The 22,249-nt window shown below is 37.6% G+C and overlaps 3 protein-coding genes across 3 annotated transcripts; 2 read left to right on the plus strand and 1 right to left on the minus strand.

Annotated features, from left to right (window-relative positions):
• Positions 1 to 212: 212 nt before the first annotated feature.
• paqr4b (progestin and adipoQ receptor family member IVb) lies at positions 213 to 4,132 on the plus strand. Its single transcript, XM_030163416.1, has 3 exons — positions 213 to 544; positions 2,144 to 2,362; positions 3,318 to 4,132. Exons 1-3 carry the CDS (start codon positions 379 to 381, stop codon positions 3,749 to 3,751), a joined length of 819 nt encoding a protein of 272 aa, XP_030019276.1. The 5' UTR covers positions 213 to 378; the 3' UTR covers positions 3,752 to 4,132.
• Positions 4,133 to 4,187: 55 nt separating this feature from the next.
• pelo (pelota mRNA surveillance and ribosome rescue factor) lies at positions 4,188 to 12,593 on the minus strand. Its single transcript, XM_030163413.1, has 13 exons — positions 12,373 to 12,593; positions 11,835 to 11,927; positions 11,342 to 11,492; positions 10,999 to 11,089; positions 9,735 to 9,898; positions 8,606 to 8,666; positions 8,303 to 8,464; positions 8,171 to 8,217; positions 7,985 to 8,058; positions 7,822 to 7,893; positions 6,987 to 7,061; positions 6,702 to 6,733; positions 4,188 to 4,733 (listed from the first exon to the last, which is right to left on the minus strand). The coding sequence occupies exons 1-13, from the start codon at positions 12,411 to 12,413 to the stop codon at positions 4,639 to 4,641; spliced, it is 1,158 nt and encodes a 385-aa protein (XP_030019273.1). The 5' UTR covers positions 12,414 to 12,593; the 3' UTR covers positions 4,188 to 4,638.
• Positions 12,594 to 12,922: 329 nt separating this feature from the next.
• On the plus strand, positions 12,923 to 18,607 carry LOC115439555 (serine/threonine-protein phosphatase alpha-2 isoform). Its single transcript, XM_075353539.1, is given in 8 exon segments — positions 12,923 to 13,348; positions 14,204 to 14,335; positions 14,900 to 14,977; positions 14,980 to 15,129; positions 15,886 to 15,990; positions 16,744 to 16,967; positions 17,450 to 17,584; positions 17,717 to 18,607. Coding segments are annotated over 8 exon segments (975 nt in total). The 5' UTR covers positions 12,923 to 13,293; the 3' UTR covers positions 17,813 to 18,607.
• The last annotated feature ends 3,642 nt before the right edge of the window (positions 18,608 to 22,249 follow it).

Raw genomic sequence — 22,249 nt, forward strand, 5'->3', positions numbered from 1 at the left:
GGATCATGTCTGCAGAGTTGAGGAAGTATAGAATATATATTCATGATGAAGTTGAAGTGTGAGTCAGTTATGAACCATGACAGGGAGCAGCCGTGTTGGTGCATGTGGCTTTTTGTAAGGATTACTCCAGCTTTATCCCTTAGGAATAAGAGCCTGCAGCTGATTGGTCCTACTGAAAGCATGCCACTTAGTTAGCTCAACAGGTTGCCTACTTTGAATTACACCTGTCCCATGATGGGTTTCAAAGACCACAATTTCCAGCTTCAGCAGTCATGGTCATGACCACTCCTCAGAACCCAACGTGTGGCCTTTTTTAGGATATGACTGGTAAGGAACTTTATCAACTAAATGTAAGAGCAGTGGCTGCAGGAAGTCGTTATGGTGCTTTACAAAGGACCACGGCTGTTGGAATTTGCAAAGACTCCTTCACACCTTCAGTTCAACAAATATGTCCTGACGGGTTATCGACCTGTGCAAACTGCTGAAGAATGCCTCAGGAGCCTCTTCTACATGCACAATGAGCTGGGCAACATTTACACCCATGGTAAGTCCAGACAGCAACTTAAACTGCTCTTGGTTTTAGCTGGAGTTTTTCCATTTAAGGGTCATCCCCAATCCTTCCCATTCTGGACTAAAATGTTTAATTTATTCTATTATACAGAGCAGGTTCTTGTTGTCCTGCCTCCACTCAGCTCGTACAAGGGAAGTACAAACAGAACAGGTCACAGATATCCACGACTCTCACTTATAGCCAGTTACAGCCATACTCTGTGTAAGGTGTGTAATGAGGATATGGGGTATTAGCTTTAATCTGCCCTGGGAATCCTTGTCCTGGAAATATCCTGCTGTTAACTGGGTATTTAAAAGGTCGCTGGGCGGCTGTCACTTTTCAGTTTTAATTAAAAATAATAATATAAGTGTTTATGCAACTTGTCCTGGAGGAAAATATGGGTATGATTTTGTAAGTGGTTTCCAAAAATGTCTAATTTACGACAATGATGAATGTTCAAGAGTTAAAATGTGAGATCAGTTGTGCAGAAATAAACTGCATATGCATGATCTGAGAACTACCTACTGTGGCCTTGAACTTCTGCAGGCCTCTTTTCGTGCCCCATTTTCTCCTTGGCCAACCTCCTAAGATAATTAAGACTAACACTCTTACTAAAGGGAAGTGAAGGGTATTAGGTTTAAAGCGTCACTCACGTTTTTCTATACATGGGACCGATGGCAATATCTCTTACATTGTTCCCAGTTCAAACAGAGGAACCATTATTGTTGTTATGTTCTGCATAATGTCATATTTTATTGCACCTGTTTATAGCACACTAGGATGAAAAATGAACTCTAACAGCAATAACTTGTCTGTAAAACCCTTGATAAAAGGGATGTCTCACAGATCCTCTACAGCAGAGGTGTCAAAGTCATTTTAGTTCAGAGGCCACGTACAGTTCAAAATGATCTGAAGTGGGCAGAACCAGTAAAATAACATAACCTAGATATGATGTCAACTCCAAACTTTATCAGTTTTAGAGTGAAAAAAGTAAAATTATGTTATGAAAATGTTTACATCTACAAAGAATCCTTTAAAAACGTCAATAAAATGGACAACCATGAAAACCTGGAAGTTCTGATGAAAACATAATTTTTTAACAACAATATGTCTCAGTTAATCATTTACACATATGCATTACAAGTTACAGATCATAGTAGATCTACAAATACACAAAACATTTAGTGTCAGGCAGAATTTGGTTAAAATTGCACTTATGACAATGTTCATATTTGTTCAGGTTATTCACATTTTTTGGGGGAAAGGATAGGTTGTAAATATAAATATGTTTATGTAATTTTACTTTTTTACACTAAGAAAAATTTGAAGTTGTCATTAATTTTATTATGATAGTATTTTACTGGTTTGACCCACTTGAGATCATACTGTTCTTGTATGTGGAACCAGAACTAAAATGATTTGGACATCCTTGACTGTTATCTTCTACAAATTCACCCCACGAACTGAATTGGACCCTTCAATGGGCTTGTTTTGGCCGCAGGCTGCATGTTTGACACCCCTGCAAGTTTCAAACTGCATCTATTGCCTCATCTAATGGTTTTTTTTTTTTTTCCCATCCTCCTCTCCCTCCAGGTATCCCTTTCTTCCTATTCTTGGTGCTACTTCCTTTCAACATCCCATGGATGGAGGTGGAGAGTGTGTGGATCTGCGTGGCCCACTACCTGGCTTGCATCTCTCCCACTGTGGGCTCAGTGGTCTACCATGTGTTCATGAACCATGTGGGAGGAGAACAAGTGTACGACACCCTGCTCTCCCTGGACATGTTTGGGGTCTGCTTAGTTAACACTCTGGGTAGGTTTGATGCCTGTTAGTGCTGAGGTCTTAAAGTATATTCATTACAATGGAAGTCGTAAAATCAAGTCCTCACTTTTTGAAGTATGGTACATAATACATGTACGACTCTAAAGTCTGAAGTCCACCTCTCGACCCATAACACTGACAAACATTAGATCTTCCCCAGTTCATCTGACATCGCTGTTCTCTCACTGACATATATTCAGACTCAGTTTGACTGTCAATCATTTGATCCTTTTATAAACTTAGATTTCCAGGTAACAGTCTATTTCTGCATTTACATGACAGAATTGTTTTATTTTTTAACCAACTAAATGTTTACATTCCAAAACTCACTTGTTTGTTGGTATTTCTTGGCATGTGCTCTTTTCAGTACTTTAGTGTTAGTTATATATGAAAAGAATAACTAGAAGTACAACAACACATGGACAGCGCAAAATGTGTACTGAAATAAAATCTAAATTGTTCTTTTCTTTGTTCCAAACTAGTATTTCAACACTTTTTGCTTTATATTAGGTTTTCAATCAATTAATGACTTCTTGCTTCAAATATATGGCTGCTTCTTCTATTACTTGTAATGCCGAACATGTAAATGAATTCCAAATCAATCCTGATACTCATCCATTTCTTCTTTTGTATGACACTAATGTAATCTAATTTTGTACATCTTTTCAAGTATTTTAGAAAAAAGAGAAAGCAACTGCATGTCTGCGGTTATTGAAAGTGTTTGCACTGTTGCAAAGTAGAGTCTACCTATATTTCCTTTTTCTCTCCACAATGCAAAACAGCTATAATTACAATCAAGCTACTTTTTCTGACAATTACAATTTCATTTTCACTTCCCTCACCAATAAACACTGACTTCAAAATGTCTCTCCCACTTCCACCTCCCTCTCTTTGTTCACTCTCTTGCACCATTTACTGACAGTATTTTCTTCCTTCTCATCATCAGGGGCACTTCCCATCATCCACATAACTCTTCTCTGCTACCCAAACATGCAACAGGCTGCCCTACTGGCCTACATCCTCCTGTCAGTCTATGGCATCTACTGCGCCACCACGGCCCGCACAAACGTCCTGCGCCTGCAGGCTTTTGTCTGGCAGGCCCTGTTCCGCTTCTGCCTCTTCTTGTTCCGAGTGTACGGCAGTGGGGTGGGCAGCCCAAAGTCCCTGCGCCTCTTTGTTACCATGGACACTCTGGCTGTCATGGGTGGGGTGGTCAACATCATCCAGATCCCAGAACGTTTCAGCCCCGGTCTGTTTGACAACTGGGGAAACAGCCACCAGATCATGCACGTTATGGTTATTTGCTCAATTATCTACTATCACTGGGGCACATTGGAGGATTTAGCTTGGATTAAAACCTACCAGTGTCCTGCTGATTAAAGCAAAGTGCATCATGTATAAGGCTGCATTGGTAGATATGATTCAATAAGACATGAGTATCTCTATGTACTGTGAGTCTAAAATATATATCAATACAAGAAAATGACGTAAGTGCTAGCTGCTGACAATGATTGTATTCACTGTGATCAGTTCTTCATAAGAGAAGTTTATACTGTGACATTCTGGGAAGGAAGAAAAAAGGGGAAGTTACAGTGTTATAACTGTGGAATTTAACCACACCAGTGAAAAGAATTCCTGAGAATACTTGAGCTTTAGTTTACTGAAATGCAGTAGTTTTGGGTCATAAAAATACCCATAACCAAAAGTTATTTTTAAATGTAAACTGTAATTAATATATGTAATAAATTATATATTTTTATACTTTGTCCCCACTTGACTTTAATTGATGTATGGAAAATGAAATAACAAGACTGACTGAATGCTTCTGTTGTTTAATTGCAAGAAAGTTATACTGTATATATACATTTGGAAACAAAGTCATGCTAATTAAACCCTCAGATGTTTTTTTATCCTGATTTGGCACCAAGTGTTACATTTCCTTTTCGCTGACATTCTCAAAAAACTGCTGAGTTTTTATGTGTTAGCTTTCCGTCACTTTTTGGAGACACAGTCACCTTCAAACCAAAAACATCAAACCACCAAAAACTGCATTAAAAGTGAAATAATGGCGACTTCAGTAAAAGTGTGTTAATTATCTGAGGGAGGTGTGGATGTTCCAGATGTGGAAAATACAGGCCTTATCGGAGCAGCTTTATTGTTTTACAACACACAAAGTCTTTGCATTCTTTTGCTTTGTGCGTCACCAGATGACGTCCTTCTGCTTCTTTTCTCCCAGTGGCGGGTCCATTTGCTCTGATTCCTGTAAGTTAGTCTTCATCTGAGCTGCTGTCATCCTCGGGCTCTGATAGGTCAGCGATGGGAAACCTCAAGATGGCTGCCACTCCGCTCAGCTGAGTCAATTCTAAAACATAATGTCAGAGTGTGGTGACATCAGTCCACTTGGATAAAATGACCATATCTTTCAACACACTACTCAAAGCATTTACAGTCATTTCTTGCTTGTAATTTTGGTGTCATACTCATACTGGTTATTACATCTTATACAGTTGTAATATAACTTGCCAGATGTTAAAGGGGTGATATTTTGCTTTTTTAAATGGAATTATGCTTTTTAAATCATTTCCCTGTGGTCTACAGAAACTGTAAATGCTATGCTTGGGTTTAAATTCTTCAGTAATTACACTCCACAGGTCCAGGTTGTTGGCTGTGCTGCTCTGTCCCATTCTACCAACAAATGAACAATTTAGGTAATCTGCTCGAAGTTTGGACATATTTTCAGTATGGACTACAACTGCTGCTGTTAACAAACAGTTATGGCGTACTCTGAGAAATGTTCGTTGGAAGTCTTGACCTTATATGTGCAAATGTAGTGACGTAACTAGTTATAGACGTAGCAAATTAACCACGAATTAAAACGGGTTGTAGAAATCCACTTGATTTTTTCCAAAATTAATATAAAGATAGCTTTGCAGAACCTGGAGGGTTTAAATTCAAACTTCTTGTACTATTAGGGTCCAAATACACAAATAAATGTACCAAAGACTAATAAAAGTGAGTTTAGCAAAATATGACCCCTTTAAGTAAAGAATTACAATTAGTCACTAAAACAACTGACATGAGTCCTTATTGCAGTTGTTTGAGTTACTGGTAGTTATTTTGTGTTACTGTCTCTGCTGTTGAAATGTGACCACATCCATTAATCATACCATCTATTTATGTGTATTTATCTCAAGGTACTTCACTTAAATATGGTTACCCGTCATCATCAGTAAATTCTTTGTATATTTCCGTAGAAGGCATTTTACATTTGGTACTTATCTCAGATCTGTTCTGTGCAGTCTTTACTTCCAAAGCCAAAAAGCAAACAGAACTGCAATAATATGCAAAAATGAAATAATCTGACGAAAGTCCCCTCTTCTTCTTCATTAGGAACACTACACATGTATAATTAAACTATTATTAGGCTTATACAGAAGGTTTATATACAAAGTTGGAATTGCTGATTTGATTTCCCGGACTTGCAGAGAAAAATGTGTCCTTGAGCAAGGCACTTAACCTGTTATTTTCTCTCTGGGTCCCAGAAAAGAGAGTTCACTGCTCCTAGTCTACAGTGTGTGGTTTGTTCCTGCATGTTCAGCTAGTGATGGGTTAAAAGCTGAGGGCCAATGTCGGTGTGTGTTGCATGTCTACTTGTACAGTATATTGAAAAATAAAGATTCTTCTACTATACTAGTAATATGGGGTGAACACCAAATGTCACACAGGATGTTTACACTCACAAAAGTTACTATAATATATTTCAAATAGGGATGTCTGATATTGGCTTTTTTGCCAAAAAACGATATGCCAATATTGTCCAACGCTTAATTTCTGATTCCAACATCTACCGATACCGCTGCCGATATATGTGGGATATTAAACTAATTTTAGGTAACATCACATATCTCCTGTCATGGAATTAACACATCATGCCTAATTTTATTGTGATGCCCCATTGGATGCATTCTCAAATGCAACAAGGCTTTCAAAATGTAAACACTGTCTGTGCAAAGAATACATACTTCAACTTAAGTTGTGGGAAAAAATGCCATATTTATTTATTTTCTCTCCCTCCCTCCATGAGTCTATTACAGTGTGGCAACTCTACTGTACAATTTTGAAAACTGCACATTTCCTTCAGCTACAAACAATGCTTCATTTACATGTCGGTAAATGCCGGTGAAATCAAGGCATTATTTTATCGGTTTTAATGATAGGCAAAAAAACGATAACGATATTCACCGATATTACATTTTTATGCCAATATCGGTGGGCCGATATTATCGGACATCCCTAATTTCAAATGTATCTAAGTGGTTTCTTTACTTACGTTCACCAGAGACATGAAGGCTTGAGAATATCCTGCATGAAAAGGAAAAAGTCATTGTCTGGGTGAATGATGACGCATGAAACTAGTGCCTTTTACGCAGACGTTTCTTGTATTAATATCAAATCTAACAATATCATTGCCTGTCACTGAGAATCACAACTTGACAACATCCGTTTATTTGGAGAGAACCAAAAAAGATCTTCATAATCACAATTTCATTTTGTTAGTTATGATATTCAAAGTTCTTGCGCATGTAAACATGTTGTCTCTGAATGTAACCGGTACCTGACATTGCCGCCATTGTCTCTCACGTTGTCCACCAATCGAACATAACGACTCCTTGTGGGGACGTCCTGATGTCTGGAGGTGCATGAAGACATAAAATCATATGAATAAAATCACAAAATAGGTCTGTTTGTCCCTGACTGTGTACATACATCAGGGACAATGTGAGGAACTGAGAATCGGTGTCTAAAGGTTTCAGACAACTTTTTCAGATAATTTTTCCACATTTAAGACAAAGCATTGCAGGTAAATATAAAGGTAAATATATAGTGGTGTGCTGAAGTAGGATTTTTGTCAAAATATGCTTATTACGGTGAGTTAGATCAGTCTTAGTGTGGCCGAGGTAAGTTCAAGTATAAAATAAAAAGACTATAGACATTCAGTTGTAGGTTTAAAGCTTTATAGCGTGAGAAATGTGGATATTAAAGACACTAAAAGATGGATAAATCTAATCAAATCAAGTCAAATGTTTGTGATGTTAAAAACTTCACAAATTAAAATTACTGTTGTATTCTATGACTTCTGTAGCCTAATATTTATAGAAATTAATGTAAGACATTTAAGACTTTCAGGATCTGCAGACGCATGTGACATTTACAGCCATCTCATGTGAGATTATAGTATGCTGCTTATTCTGTTTTTACTTGCATTAAAATGATCATCCAAAAACCCCTGACAACTAATGCACAATTCATCACAAACAGTTTACCCTGAAGAACATGTGGCACGCTAAAAATCTTGCAGAATTCAGAAAGACAAAATGCATGTGGCAGAAAATATATGCCTGCATTATGTGTTTGAAATAAAGAAAAGAAGCTTATCTCTGCGTATGTACCTGAACAGCTTATCACTTATCAAAAGGGTGTCAACTGCCAAGGCGTCGGTAGCTTTCTCCACATGAGCCAGTCTGTGAGAACGCAGATGGAAAGGTTGTTGGTCACTGGTGTTCACAAATGAGGATTCATAGATGTGCGCTACTGTTATGGTCCATCACTCACCCATAGAATGCTCGGTCAGGCTCATGTTGGAGCATCTTGTAAAAGTCCTCCAGCGCTTTTACTTCTCCTGCTGCCTGAAAATGTATACATAAAAACACTAATTAAAGCAGTATAGTACAGATAGGTCTTTTGTTTCAGTTATGTCACACAACTCAAGCTGACAAATCAGAGCACCCCCATAGTCACCTTGGTATCAGAAAGTCTACTTGTCACAGTGGGATCAGACAGGATTTCTGCAAAAACACAAAGTACGTCAGTAGGTTTTCATCCTGTGATGAAATATGATTATTTCATTTTCAGAATTAACCATCTCTTTACCTTTGAGTGAATACTTATGACCTGATGATGAGTGGACCAACATGAATTTGGGTCGGTTCTCCAATAGTGTCTTGTTGTCTTGTCGCACCGCCTCTTTGAAGAGGTAGGCGATGAACTGGTCCTTCACAAACCCTGGACTGGCCACCAGGATGCACTTCACCACTGATGGAAGTCATGGAAGTGACACAGCAAATGAGAAACGGAACAATAAACTATAAAGGGAGAAGTGTATGAGTGACACGAAGCAAGAGCAAACATGTGCATGTATTAGAGTACACGTGAGTGTTCACACAACAGCTGTACCGTCAAAATTGATGTGCCGAAGAATTGCCTGCATCACAGCCTCATAAAACCTCTCGAGTGCCTGCGCACAGAGATGCAGACATTATAGCATCAGTCAACCTGACAGACACAACGGATCTAGCTGCTAATGGACGTTAAGTTACTGCGTGGATATAAGAAGACAGCACCTTTCTCTTATGACTAGACATAACTGTTATGTATCAATACACTGATGTCTCTCTGCATCTTCCAAATGAAGCATCTGATAAAAAATACATTCTATAAAATAAGAAGATGCTAATAAAAGTAAATACACACAAATATAAGTAAAGTTTATTTTGACACATGTATTGCATATTATCAAAACACACTGAAAACTGCTTTTAGTCATCACATCTGTCCAGGTCATAGTGTTTAAACAAGATGTTCATAACATCCAAGTCTTTCATTTGTCAGCCATTAAATTTAGAATTAATGGGGAATGTTTACCTTAAGCTGCTGGTAGTTGTACTTAATAAATACAAATACAGATAGATATTTCTGTACCTGTTACATTACACATGTATGCTATTATAACTATGCCCACCTAGTTGCATATAGTTATGGTTTCCTCCAGCCCACTCCCATGCAGTTTCTTTAACACAAAATTCCTATAAACTGTTCTCTCATAGACTCACTGTGGACTCTCTGCCTGTTCCCTGCAGCATTGGAGCATTACATGGCCTCTCATTAGCCAAAAGGTACACATCATTTGGATTTTGTTGTTTTTTATGAAGAGAAAATGATTTGTGCATGCAGCCCCAGCTTCATTCATTATTTCAAGAGCAGTTGCACAAGCATGATTCTGTCCCTTTATTTGATCCATAGAAGCAAACTATTACTATAAGTGGTTAGCACTGAATATGGATATAGATTTACTTTACTTTCATGTGCTTATCCAATGCAAGCTAACACATTTCAAATATCATACATATAATATATCTATATCTTAATTCAAAACAGGGGTATCAAGTTTTACAGTCCAACACGCTTCCTAGACTCGCTGTCTTGATTTTCAGATCACTCCATCCCCCTTTCCATTTAATCTGTCTATCTATAGATTTCAATAGATTTATGTTATTTGCTTTTGAAGTTCAGAGTCCTAATCTACCTTCTCATGCTGAGTGCAGCTTCCTCTCCTCTTGCGAGGGATTGTGACTTCCACTTTTGCCCTTAGGAGAGTCATGGCAGGTGTCACCAGAACAAGATTGGCAAGACCCTCCTGCATTACTACAGCTGCCACATCTGCCTTCTGTGTCACATCACAAGCCTGCTCTGAAAACAACACAACACAAAAAGTTTAACTATTAATCTCTATGTCATTTTTTAAATAGTTATGATGTTTTGCTAGTGAAGAAACTGGTAGCTCCAGGTTATAGCTAAGAGTTTCACCAAGAAATTAAAATTTACAATGTTGTGCTGATTATTATGGGGAACAATTACAGTAGAAATTGCAGTGAATGAATTAATAAATGTAGACTTCTTCAAATACACAAACTCCATCTGTCAGCTGTGAGCCTCCCACTGGTTTCTCCATAATCTGTTCCTATTAGAACATGACATCTTTGCTGGTTGAGAAAAAGAGTTATGATCACTGTTCTTGAAAGAAAACCTGCCCTGATAAAATCAAAACCAAATTATGTAACCAGAGTGAAACGGTAATTTAAACAGAGGTAGGATAGAACAAGACTGATTAGTTCCAGTCTACACCCATCCTGAAAATTATTTAAACAAATGATTTATGCATGTGAAAAGAAGACAGTTACATAGCTGATTCACAACATTGTGTATCTTCACCATGGTCATCAATGTATAAACTCATATTTATCTGTAAACAATGTTTCAAACAAAGAGGATTTAATTTACAATAGATGAGGGTCTATGTTTCATCTGTGTCATCACAGTATAAAAAAAAAAAAAATATATATATATATATATATATATATATATATATATTATAGTAGTCTTTGATAAAATCATCCCCTGTAAGGAAGACAAGCAAACATACTTCGTGTGATCTCTGCATGGACTGGTATGGTTTATTTTACTTATGCAAGAACAACAGAAATGTCTGTAAATGTGCAGTCAAGAGGTCTATTGTGAACAAGAAATAATCTGAATTAGATACAGAATGTGACTGGAAATGTAGTTTAATACATATAAGGAGGTAAATTCTTAAAGTTTGACCACTGAATGTGCAGGTGCTAACGACCATCATATTCTGTCTGATAAACAAGACGCATAAGAGTTGACATGACTCAGGTGTTTACAAGACCTGGTTTACTGGCAAAAAGGAAATAAGTGCAAAATAAACCAGGACAAAGAGAAAATCTTTTTGCTATGTTTGAATGTGAATGAAATAAACTATTGCTTACCAATTCGATCCAGCACAACACTGTCCCAACTCTTTTTAGCAAGAGTGAACTTCCTGTTGAGCTCAAGCTCAATAGTGTGGTAAGCCCCCATCTGAGGAGTGAAGAAGAGATCACAATTACCATTTCTTGCCCTTTTAAAGAGACAATAAAATTAACCGCAATAAAGAAAACATGTCGATAGAATTTCCTATACAACTTATAATTTAGAGTAGAGCTGACTTTAAACACATGCAATGTGTGCAGTTAAGCTAAAGTTTTGTTTTGATTGTATTACTCTGTGTCACTTTAAACTACACAAAATGTGACACTGCAACAAGAATAAAGGTGTTAAAATATATCACACCTTAACATATTGGTTCTCCTCTAAGTTAGTGCCCTTTACTCTCAGCTGACAGGCCTGGGAGTCAAAATCAATAGTCTCCACACATATAGTCAGGGTAGTTCGAACTCTGGAGCTGCCCACACTTCCAGTGTTGGACTCAGTCTGCACTTTTCTGTGGGAACAAGGATGCAGATTTTATTTGTGTGCCTTTGTATGCATGAGACAAAAGCAAAGTGACACATTGACAAGCACACAGAAAGAGTGGAGGACGGTGAGAGAAAGATAAAACACTGAGGGACTCCAAATAAATGAGAATAAACAGCTGTGTACAAAGACAGACAGACCAATTTGAACCCTCACTGTCTGATATAAAAATTAAACTGCTGAAGAAAGACACTGCTCTGGCCAAGCAGCTCACAAAAACAACATTGTTCTCTCTGGGACTGACAAACCAAGATATCAATCAAGACTTTAGTTTTTATTTAGGGTCACAATTACATTGTAAATACATTACCTGATGGTGGAGGCTCTCAAACTGTCCCCCACTTGCAGCAGGTTGTATGTGTGCCACATATCCTCTGCTTCCTCTGGGACAAGAGTGACCTGACTGAAAAGATACATACAAGCAGTCACATTATAATAATGTACTTTTTTATAATAATGTACTCTATGCAATAATTAAGACTCATCCCCACAACCACAATGACTGAATAAATTGTGGTAGAGTACAACCCAACACTAGCTTTCTTTATCAGACTGTTATAACAACCAGTAAACATATTGCTAATACTGCTAGTAAACATCGCTAAAAAGTGAGTGGCTCGGTTTGTTATTGAGGCTAATCACAACGTTTACTGCCATTATCACAACAGGTCTGTCGTAAGAGTGAATATTTTGTTTTAATAATTAAAAAATAACAATTCGTATTCAAAAGTCTCGGATGAACATAAACACATGTGGACTCAAAACAGGGCTAAAGTTCACACATGTACACTCGGCTGCAAATCGCATGCTGATTAGCTTGCTAGCATGAGCTAACGTCAGTCACTCACCCGGCATTGTCTTTTTCAATGTCTTTATGGATCAACTTCATGACTGGATGTTTATGTGTTACCTTCTAAGAACTTATACCACTTTCATAAAATAGTCGGCATTAATCCGATTTGGAGTCATATTGATCTTACAGTTAACTATCAAACTAGCTATGCCATCTCTGAACTTCAGAATGAATCACTCAGCAGACGTTGCCAGGCGCTAGGACATTGCGTCATGCCAAAATACGTCGTCAGTTCTTCCTATCTTGGTCACTTCCGTGGGTGTCGCTTTACTGCGCAACAAATACAAAGCGATACAAACGCGAATAACCAAGTAGATGTGGAGAAATGTGCTTTATTTTGCGTTGTTTGATAAAACCTTCAACTTTTCACTGCAAAACTATGACACAGAGCCGTGAATTATTGTTATTTTACATTCTGGTTTGAGATAAGTAAATACTGACCGACGTCAAAAGTGGCCAATCAACGAAGACATCAAGCCCCTTTCAAAGCCGCCTATTGGCAGAACTGACCAATAGGAGTTCAAAAAGCGTCGGGCCACTTCCGTTGAGGCTCTCTTTGAGCTAACGCTCGTACGCTCTTTTTTGTCGATGGCATGGTGCTAGTACCTACGGCAGGAACAGAGTCGGCACAAGAAAATATCCATATTCAGGGCGATTTCGAATATCTCATGGAAAATAGTTGACTACTGTGATTTTTAAGTACATGCCAGCCATCAGATCCTCTACAATTCAGCACCCAGCCTCAAATTTTGAGGTTGCCGATTCTGTCCCAAGGTTAGCTAGCTAGCTGACCATCGATAGCCGATTAACGCTAAACTAGTTGAGCTAACGGTAACTGGGTAGCCAGTTAGCATTTACATTTTCTACATATTTGATTCATTGGAGTTTTTAGAAACCGACAGAAGAAAGAAATAGTATGGCAGAAGCTGATAAACTTAACATCGACTCCATTATACAGCGTCTGTTGGAAGGTAAGACGGATCACTTCGCTTGATATTTATCCATCGAGGTAGCCATTTTAGCTAACTTCACTGAAGGGGCTAGACAACGATAGCCGCTTAGGTTAGCTAACGTTAGTTAAGTTCATCTCTTGTTGATTGTTAACTATGTAACAGCTATTTATTGTGTACATTTGTGAGCCTCGGTTAATTTGGGTTAAAAAAACACACACTACTTATTCCAAAATGTCAATATTTATTTTTATTCGGCTTCTTTAACTATCGAGTTATCAAATATTTATTTTGTTTACTGAAAATGTCACTGCCACAATATCTGTCAAATCACCCCAGGTAATCTCCTAAAGTCACGAGTGGTTTCAGAATCTGTATATTTTACAGAGACGCCCTTTGTATAGTTTTTAAGTGTCTTAAAACTGTTGCTCTTTCTGCTTATGGTGTAAATTAGAGATGGAGAAAAATACACTGGAACTTATTGGTAGAAATGTGAGTTTTCAGAGTTGTTTTGACCGAGAAAAGCTCAGCACTCCATTTTTGTTGTAAGAGGATCAAATGCAGATTTGAACTCCTCTTTAGCTCATAACCTGTAAATCAAACAAATACGTGTTATGTAATTCTAAGGGCTCCCTGACTGATATAATGTTGTTTCAAGGAGCACATTTTCGCTTCCAAATAGTGTATATGGTAAGTTGACCTATATTGCTAAGAGATGCAAACTATCTTTTCAGTGATATTTTCTCTTTTTTCAAAATTTTGGTGGGTGTCATTTTCTACGCTACGTGGAAGATACAGTTGTAAATAATGCACTGTAAAGTGTAACATACACTGCTGTTTGTTGTTTTGCAAGCTAACTCTTGCTTTTCCTTACAGTTAAAGGCTCCAGACCTGGCAAAAATGTTCAGCTGACAGAGAATGAAATCCGTGGTCTTTGTCTGAAATCCCGGGAGATCTTTCTCAGCCAGCCAATCCTGCTTGAACTTGAGGCACCTCTTAAGATTTGTGGTGAGGTTTAGTTGTGTTCTTTAGCGATGAGGGAATTTTCAAATGTGGTCTGCAATAGTGTTTAGGAAAATTCTTGAGACAGCCAAAATGCATCATCATGATCATGTCATGTAATTACTGAACTTAAGTGACAACCTGTTATAGTAATCTTGCCAGTACATTGCTGTTTTGCACTTCACGTCTCTCCAGATTTGCTGATGCCACTTAATAAACACTAGCTAAGACAAACATTAGTCAGATCTTAGGATGTAGCCAGGTTTCCACTGCAGTAAGAACCATCAGCATGTTCATGTTTAAAGCACATTTGTTTAGTCTTCTTATTATTGCAAAAAACAGCAATTACACAAGTAAAGCAACACCAGAACAGCACAGTGTTTACTTAAAATAATACACACTCAGTCGTGGTGGGAGTGTTAATTTTGCACTGTGCCAGGTGGTGTTGTGCCTCTATCCAAGTCTCTCACCGTTTGTTTTGCACATAACACACAGCTTGATAATCACACCCCTGACCAATACTGCAATACATAACATTGTTCTTTCCTGTTATACTGTTTGTTTCACCAGGTGATGTTCACGGGCAGTACTACGATCTTCTGAGGCTGTTTGAGTATGGGGGATTTCCACCAGAGAGCAACTACCTGTTCCTGGAGACTATGTAGATAGAGGCAAGCAGTCACTGGAGACCATCTGCCTGTTGTTGGCTTACAAGATCAAGTACCCTGAGAACTTCTTCCTGCTGAGAGGAAACCACGAGTGCGCCTCAATCAACAGAATATATGGCTTCTATGATGAGTGTAAGACACATTGCATTTGTGCATATCATCATACCATACACCCAGGTTTTGTTTTTACCAATTTATCTTTCAAATTAGTAGATGCCAACAAGGCAGATGTTGCTAACACACCCTTAAAAATGTAAGTGTTCAAAAAGGATCCTGTTTCAAACATTATCACTCACGATCATTTAAAGAAAAAAAAAACATAGTGAGTGAAGGATTTTCTTGGTAAAAAAGGCATCAGTTTTTTTTTTATTTTTATTTTTTTGCTCTGCTGGCTGATAACCACCACAGTTTACAAGACATTTTCCAGGCATGTTCAGCCATTGGCAGCTAAGAATAACATAGCTCTGCAGATGAAGTGATTGTTGAGCGAAAATCTAAATGCATGTCCTCTTGGTCATGTCAGCTGTTGCCTGAGAGTTTAATGTAGTTTATAAACAAGTCTGCCTTGTCTCTTACTTCACTAAAAGAACTGTACTCAGACACAGTGCACACATTAGTAACAAAGCATGATTTTGAGTTGGAACTATTCATTATTTGACCTAGAGGTAAATAAGCTAACACACATATCACCAGTCTGTACACCAGGCTTCAGGCTAACGGGCATGATCAGGCAGTATGAGCTGTGATTAATCACATGCCTTTCCCAGCTATTTGCAGGGATTGGATTATGTAAAATGTAGTTGCTATTGTGATGCAATACACGCAGCTGCTGAGATTTTATGGCTTCAAGATAAGATTGTGACTAAGTAAGCGTTCCCTCTCTCACAGGTAAGAGGCGATACAACATTAAGCTGTGGAAGACCTTCACCGACTGCTTCAACTGTTTGCCTGTTGCAGCCATTGTTGATGAGAAGATCTTCTGTTGCCATGGAGGTATACTCATCAAACAGTTCCTTTGGCTCCTGTCCAGACTGCACGCCTCAGCTCTGTTTTTACTGTCCAAGACCTACAGGACTGTGTTGGATCTGAAGTACTAGTTTTGGGGTTTTTCTATACATCTGTCCCTTCTTTGGGCCCTATTTGATGACAAAATTTAACTCTTTTTCTAGCTCCACCTATTTCTAAGAGATAGTGGGTGGCAACATTATAAAGTAATCCTTAAATCAAAGTTGCACACGACTCTGGTATTGTTGAACTTTTTGTTTCAAGTTAAAACTAATACTGGCTTCTCACACATACATTACAATCCTACAGCATTTACGATACAGATATTGGCTAAATGTGTTTTTAAAAATTATTGGTGAAGAATACATTATGTTGAAAATAGAAAAAGTAGATTAAGCACTACTAAAATTAGAAGGTCAGAATCCAACCTGTGGTGCAAAAAAAGAGTTTCTAATAACTAATGGAAACCACCATGCTCCTACATTTTACAGATAATTGTAGAATTTTAATTTATATTTAAGAGACTTCAAAATGTTTTCGTCTTCTTAGCATGTTAGTTTTGAGCTGTTGGTCAGATAAAATAAGCTATTAAAAGAATGTGCTGTGAGCTGAAATGTGTGATATTTTACAGCTTGATTAATTAAAGTAATTAATACATGAAAAATGAGTAGTTGCAGACCTACATGAGTGATACAGTACTGAGTTCGGATTTGTCTAAGGTTGGTCTGTTTTCTTCTCCAGGCCTATCCCCAGACCTCCAGTCTATGGAACAGGTGCGAAGGGTCATGCGCCCCACTGATGTGCCTGACCAGGGCCTACTCTGTGACTTGCTTTGGGCAGACCCAGACAAAGATGTGCTGGGCTGGGGTGAGAACGACCGTGGCGTCTCCTTCACTTTTGGCGCAGATGTGGTCACAAAGTTCCTCCACAAACACGACATGGACCTCATTTGTCGGGCCCATCAGGTTAGTGACTGATTTTGATGCTATGGTTTTGAAGAACAGGAAAAAGTGTATACAGACGATAATGTGAAAGGTAATGAAACCTTTACAGAGATGGTTCAGTAAAGAGGATAAATTGCCATGAAGTTTTGTCATAGTATTTAATATAGTTGTGTTACTGTCTGTTTAAACACACCCTGCAAAGTTTATGCAAGTTTAGCATTTTAAGCAATAAATCTTCTGCAAGTATCAGTTTATATTAAGTCAGGAGGGACTGCTGAAATATTTGGACAATGTAGCACCAGGGAGCAGCAGAAAATCATTTAACCACCTGAGCGCAGTTGGATTTCAGCCCAGTTTTCCTGATCAGCAGGTAGGCAGTATGAATGATAGAGATGGTAGATATGTATTCTTGTAATGCACATTTAGACCAAGGTTTACTTTTTTTATTTATTGAGCAGAAATGTAGGAAACCATCTATATTGTTGACCTTATTATGGTTTCAGGTTGTTGAGGATGGGTATGAGTTCTTTGCAAAGAGGCAGCTGGTTACACTGTTCTCAGCCCCAAACTACTGTGGCGAATTTGACAATGCCGGCGCGATGATGAGTGTAGACGAGACCCTCATGTGCTCATTCCAGGTAAGGGATAAATATTTTATAAAGACTAGTGATGAAATTGAAAAACTGGCTCTTAACTGTTTTTTCCATCTTGCACTGTTTTTGATGTTGCACATTACTGATGTTTTCTTCCCCTTGGCTTCCCTTTTACAGATTCTCAAACCTGCAGACAAGAAACTGTTCTACGGTGGTGGGGGTGGCATGGGCTCTGGTCGCCCAGTCACTCCCCCCAGGAAAGCTAAGAAATGACACCAGTAGTTTGCCCTTGACCTCAACCCATCCCTCCTGTCCTCTCTACCTCTCTTCTCCTTTCTTTCACCAAACAGCCAGAAATCAAACCTATACCCAGGGCTTTTTTCCTTTTTTATCTGTACTTCTTAAAACATTTAATGTTATGAATTGTCTGAGTGAGTGCGTGCGTGCGTGCGCACGGCGGGACAACAGGTGTCTGCCAGTGAGCATTAAAATCATGTGTGCACATGTACATTTTGTGTGAGAGTATTAGAAATTTATACTTTCCCCTCTTACCACTCTTCCCGTGGAAAGGTTGAAACCACATTGTGTGTCTGTACAGTAATTTTGACTGAAAAAGCAGGGTTTGGGAGATGCTCAGAGATTGCTTATGTGATGAACTTAGCAGCAAACCTCTGCCAGCAGGTCGCGTGTGTGTATTTGTGGAGGGGGGGAGTGTTTTGTTTTCCCTGTCCTCTGTACTGTAAAATCTCAAACACAAGTGTGTACATGTGTGCATGTGTGTGCATGCTCTGACTTGCCTATCTGACTGTGGCGTCTCGTTATCCTTGAATAGGAAGAAGAATGTCACCTTGTCTTACAAAAGCAAAGAAGAGCTTACTCTCACAAACACACATGTATACAACTCTTCAGATTCATATGAGCCAGAGCTGTAAAAAAACAAAAAAAAACAAAAAAACAAAAACCCATACAGTTTAGGTTTGTACAGATTTGATTACTTGAAAGAGATTTTTTGTGAATTCGTTTTGTAGTCTTTCATCAAGTTGACCAATAAAGCGAGAATCTGAGCTACACTGTCTTCTGTCTTTCTACTTTAATCCAAGATCTGCCACAGGATGTGGAAATAAGATTTATTAAAGGTATGCAATGGAAGATTTGCACATTGTTGTGTGTATATGTGAGATTTGTAATGGTAGCCGGTCATTTGTTGACATTAACCATTCCTATTACTGACAGAAGAACTGTCACTTTCCTGCATCCATGAAAACAGCCTGATTTCTTTGTAGATTTGGGTTGGCTTTTTCTTGGCTTAGGAGAATCTTTTTTTTTTTTTTTTGTCTACATCTTCGTCAGTGTGCTGCATTAGCTACTGTTAGATTAGTAAAACAGCTGGCTAATGTCAACATGAGTCCAACTCCCAGCACAACAGATGAGCATATTCTTTGTGTCAGCGAGAGTTTGTTCCTGCACTCCAGTGTTGTGCAGCTTCATCGCTGATGTGATGAACTGGTGACCCCTTTCTGAACTCTTGCTCAGTGTCAACTTGTATTGACTCCTCATGACCCTGGAAAAGATAAGAGTATAAATCATGGATGAATGTTAGGATATGTTACAGGCATATATTAACTGTGCTATTCCTCACTTTATATACTGAAAGCATCATTAATCTTAAAATGACAATTATTTGATTCTTTAAAATTGTTTACATCATTGGTTGCATTTTAGTAATGGTCACAAATAGTTTATTTAGAACCTCCTGTTTAGAGTTTATTTATTGTCCATACAGGGAAATCCAACTTCTTCATGTAACTCATCCTATTACATCCACAAACACCAGTGGGCTGCCTCTGAAGGTGTCCAGGGACCAACTCCAGACATAAGACAGTACTTAGGTCACAGGCACTAACTGGATAATTAATCCTGCATCCATGTTAATGATTTTCACTGCAGATGTTTACTCGAGGCAGAAAATTAACATGGATTTGTTTTGCGGTTTTCTTGGACACTTATTTGAAATGTCTATTACTTGGATTGCCTTTGTATTTCATGCAGATACAAACCAACATATGTTATGTGGAAAATGTACTGGGGCTTCAACTAAACTAGGGCTTTTCAATGAAAGCAAAAGATCATATGTCAATCTTTTTGAGGTAGAGCTACAATTAAATTAAATCTCAATCACCATTCTTCTCCCCTGGTGTAAAATACAGATGAGTCACAACCTAACAAGTTTTGCGTGGTGTGATATATATATTTTTTAACCTCCATATTTTTGTTAAATTTCAGAATGAAATTGCTATGTTTAAAAAGCTAGAAGAAGCAATTATAATGGTAGTCAATGATTTTAAATGAATATTAGTGGATTGCACAGTTTTTGGCAGTGTTTTATCTAATGACAGGATCTTAATGATTCTCCTGAAAAACTAATTATATGATAAATTTAATTCACCCTCAGTGTAAGATACTAAATGCTTTTATAATAAACTAGTACAGGGTGTCCCATAAGTCTCCATACATAGGAGACATAATACATTCCATACATATATGGTTCGAACATGTATTTCTTTATATTTCTTCTTTATAGTTCTTCAGCAGTGGAGGACATGCATTGAAATGTGTTCCTGACAAAATGGCAGTCATATAGTGCATATTATATAAATAAAAATGGTTTATGTCAAGAAACGTTTATTTTTCCTATGTATGGAGATTTATGGGACACCCTGTATAATGCTAGTTCCTCAAATAGTTTAAATACTAATCATCTGCCTTAAAACTTGTAAATTAGTTTAGTATGAATATATATGATGAAATAGTTGAATTTTTTTGGTGGTGTAAGCAATATACCTTTACAAACCATGTAAAAACTTAAAGCAGTTATGTTATTACACTACATATGTGGGTGTATTCAGCTTTTAGCCACATGGAGGTGGTGTTGAGCTCCTCTGCCTCAAGTCAGAGCCTTAAACTTGTCCAGTGGGTGAAAAGACTTCAGTAAAGTTTGGTTAAGAAATTCTTGCACTGATTACTTTTTTATAGCTAATGTTAACATTTTAAAAGTATTGTATGCACGCTGAAAAGTAATCAATAGTCTACTAGTTCATTAATCAGCAACTTACTGTATCGAATTTCAGTTGAAATATTAACAGCTGAAATCATTTTTATGTATTATTTTACACTCGTATGTAGTTTTGTCAGTTATACAGTAGTTGCACTGAAAAGTCTAGATCTCTCTAGTACATTCCTCCATCTATATTTATCAAAAAAGGATCCCATTTCTTACTTAGGCATTTCTCGGTCTCTTTTTGCATTCATTCGTCTTCCTGTCATCAACACCCTTCTTGAAGTCCCTTTACATGACCCGAGTGGTGAAGGGTATTGGTCAGTTTGGATTCAAAAAGCATTTTTTTAAAATTCACTCTGATTTTTAGGCTGATCTAAACCTCTATTAAAGTAAAGGGAAGCTTACTGTATGATTTCCAGAGAAGCATTTCACTATATCACACAAGTAGTTAGAAATTTTTTCTTTATTGATTTTCTAACATTCTGATATTAAAGCCATTGATTCCTTATTGAACATCTGTGTGCACAGTAATGTAAGAAAGCAGGATGTTTGAGTTTGTCTGCTGATGTCGTGTGCTAGGACTTGTAGCTGTTGGATGTCCCAGTTTGACTTCACGTGTTCAGTTCTCATTAATATCAGAACGTAGACTTAAAGACTTAGTCACCCTTGTTCATCACACATTACTTGTTACGATGGTCTCAGATTGCCAATGTGGAGCCTCTTCGGGATTATGGTTCTAAATTTTCTGTTGGCAATTGAGTCTTGAGAACTTAAGTGACCTTTTTCCTTTAGTGTAGGGTTAGTGTGTACATTACTTGTAGAAAAAGAAAAAAATCAAATGATTGGGTGTCCAGTCAATGTGTCCCAATAATTAACCCAAGAATAGTCTGAGGGTTAGATAAGAGTGCTGAAACAGACTTTGAAGATGTCGTATATTTCCAAGAGTTCATCTTTCAGATGATACCAAATACTGTACATGCTAGTTCATGGAGCTATGCTGGCCTGAAACACTAAGCTGTTTAATTTATGGCTGCTATTATGAAACACCAGAGAGACATCTAAAACCCTGTCAAACTGTGCAACCTGTTGTTTGGTATATTTTTATCAGGAGCTCTTGTTTACAGAAGTCATTTTTAATTATGTGACGGTATAATCAGCAGGTTCATCAATAGTGGACTAAAAACCTTCCTTTTTAGAAAAGCCTTTTCTGGTTGATTTAATCTGTTGTTGTTTTTTTTTTAATTTATTGTATATTGTTGCTGTTTCTGTGGTTGTTTTTGTATTGTGCACTTTGAGATTTGATGCCTTACAAATAGAATTTATTATTATTATTAGTGTAATGTTAAAACCTGTAAAGGCAGAGAAGTTGTTGTAATGTGAAATACACAATATTTCCAAACCTTTATTAAAATAGGACCAGTTTGTAGCTGACCACACAGTCAACACATCCTGTTGATTTATTTGGTTTATAACATAGTGCTGAAGAGACATTTTGTTTTTTTTTTTGTCGTCTTTTTCCAATCTAGGTTAAAAAATACATTTCAAGGTGATTTAGAACTGCTACATAATATGCAGCAAAGCTTTCCTGACAAAACATATTCTATACCTCTAAAAATGGAGATCCAGACACTTGAGTAAAATGAACACTAGTT

This window comes from Sphaeramia orbicularis, chromosome 19 (genome assembly GCF_902148855.1).
Source record: "Sphaeramia orbicularis chromosome 19, fSphaOr1.1, whole genome shotgun sequence".
NCBI lineage: Eukaryota > Metazoa > Chordata > Actinopteri > Kurtiformes > Apogonidae > Sphaeramia > Sphaeramia orbicularis.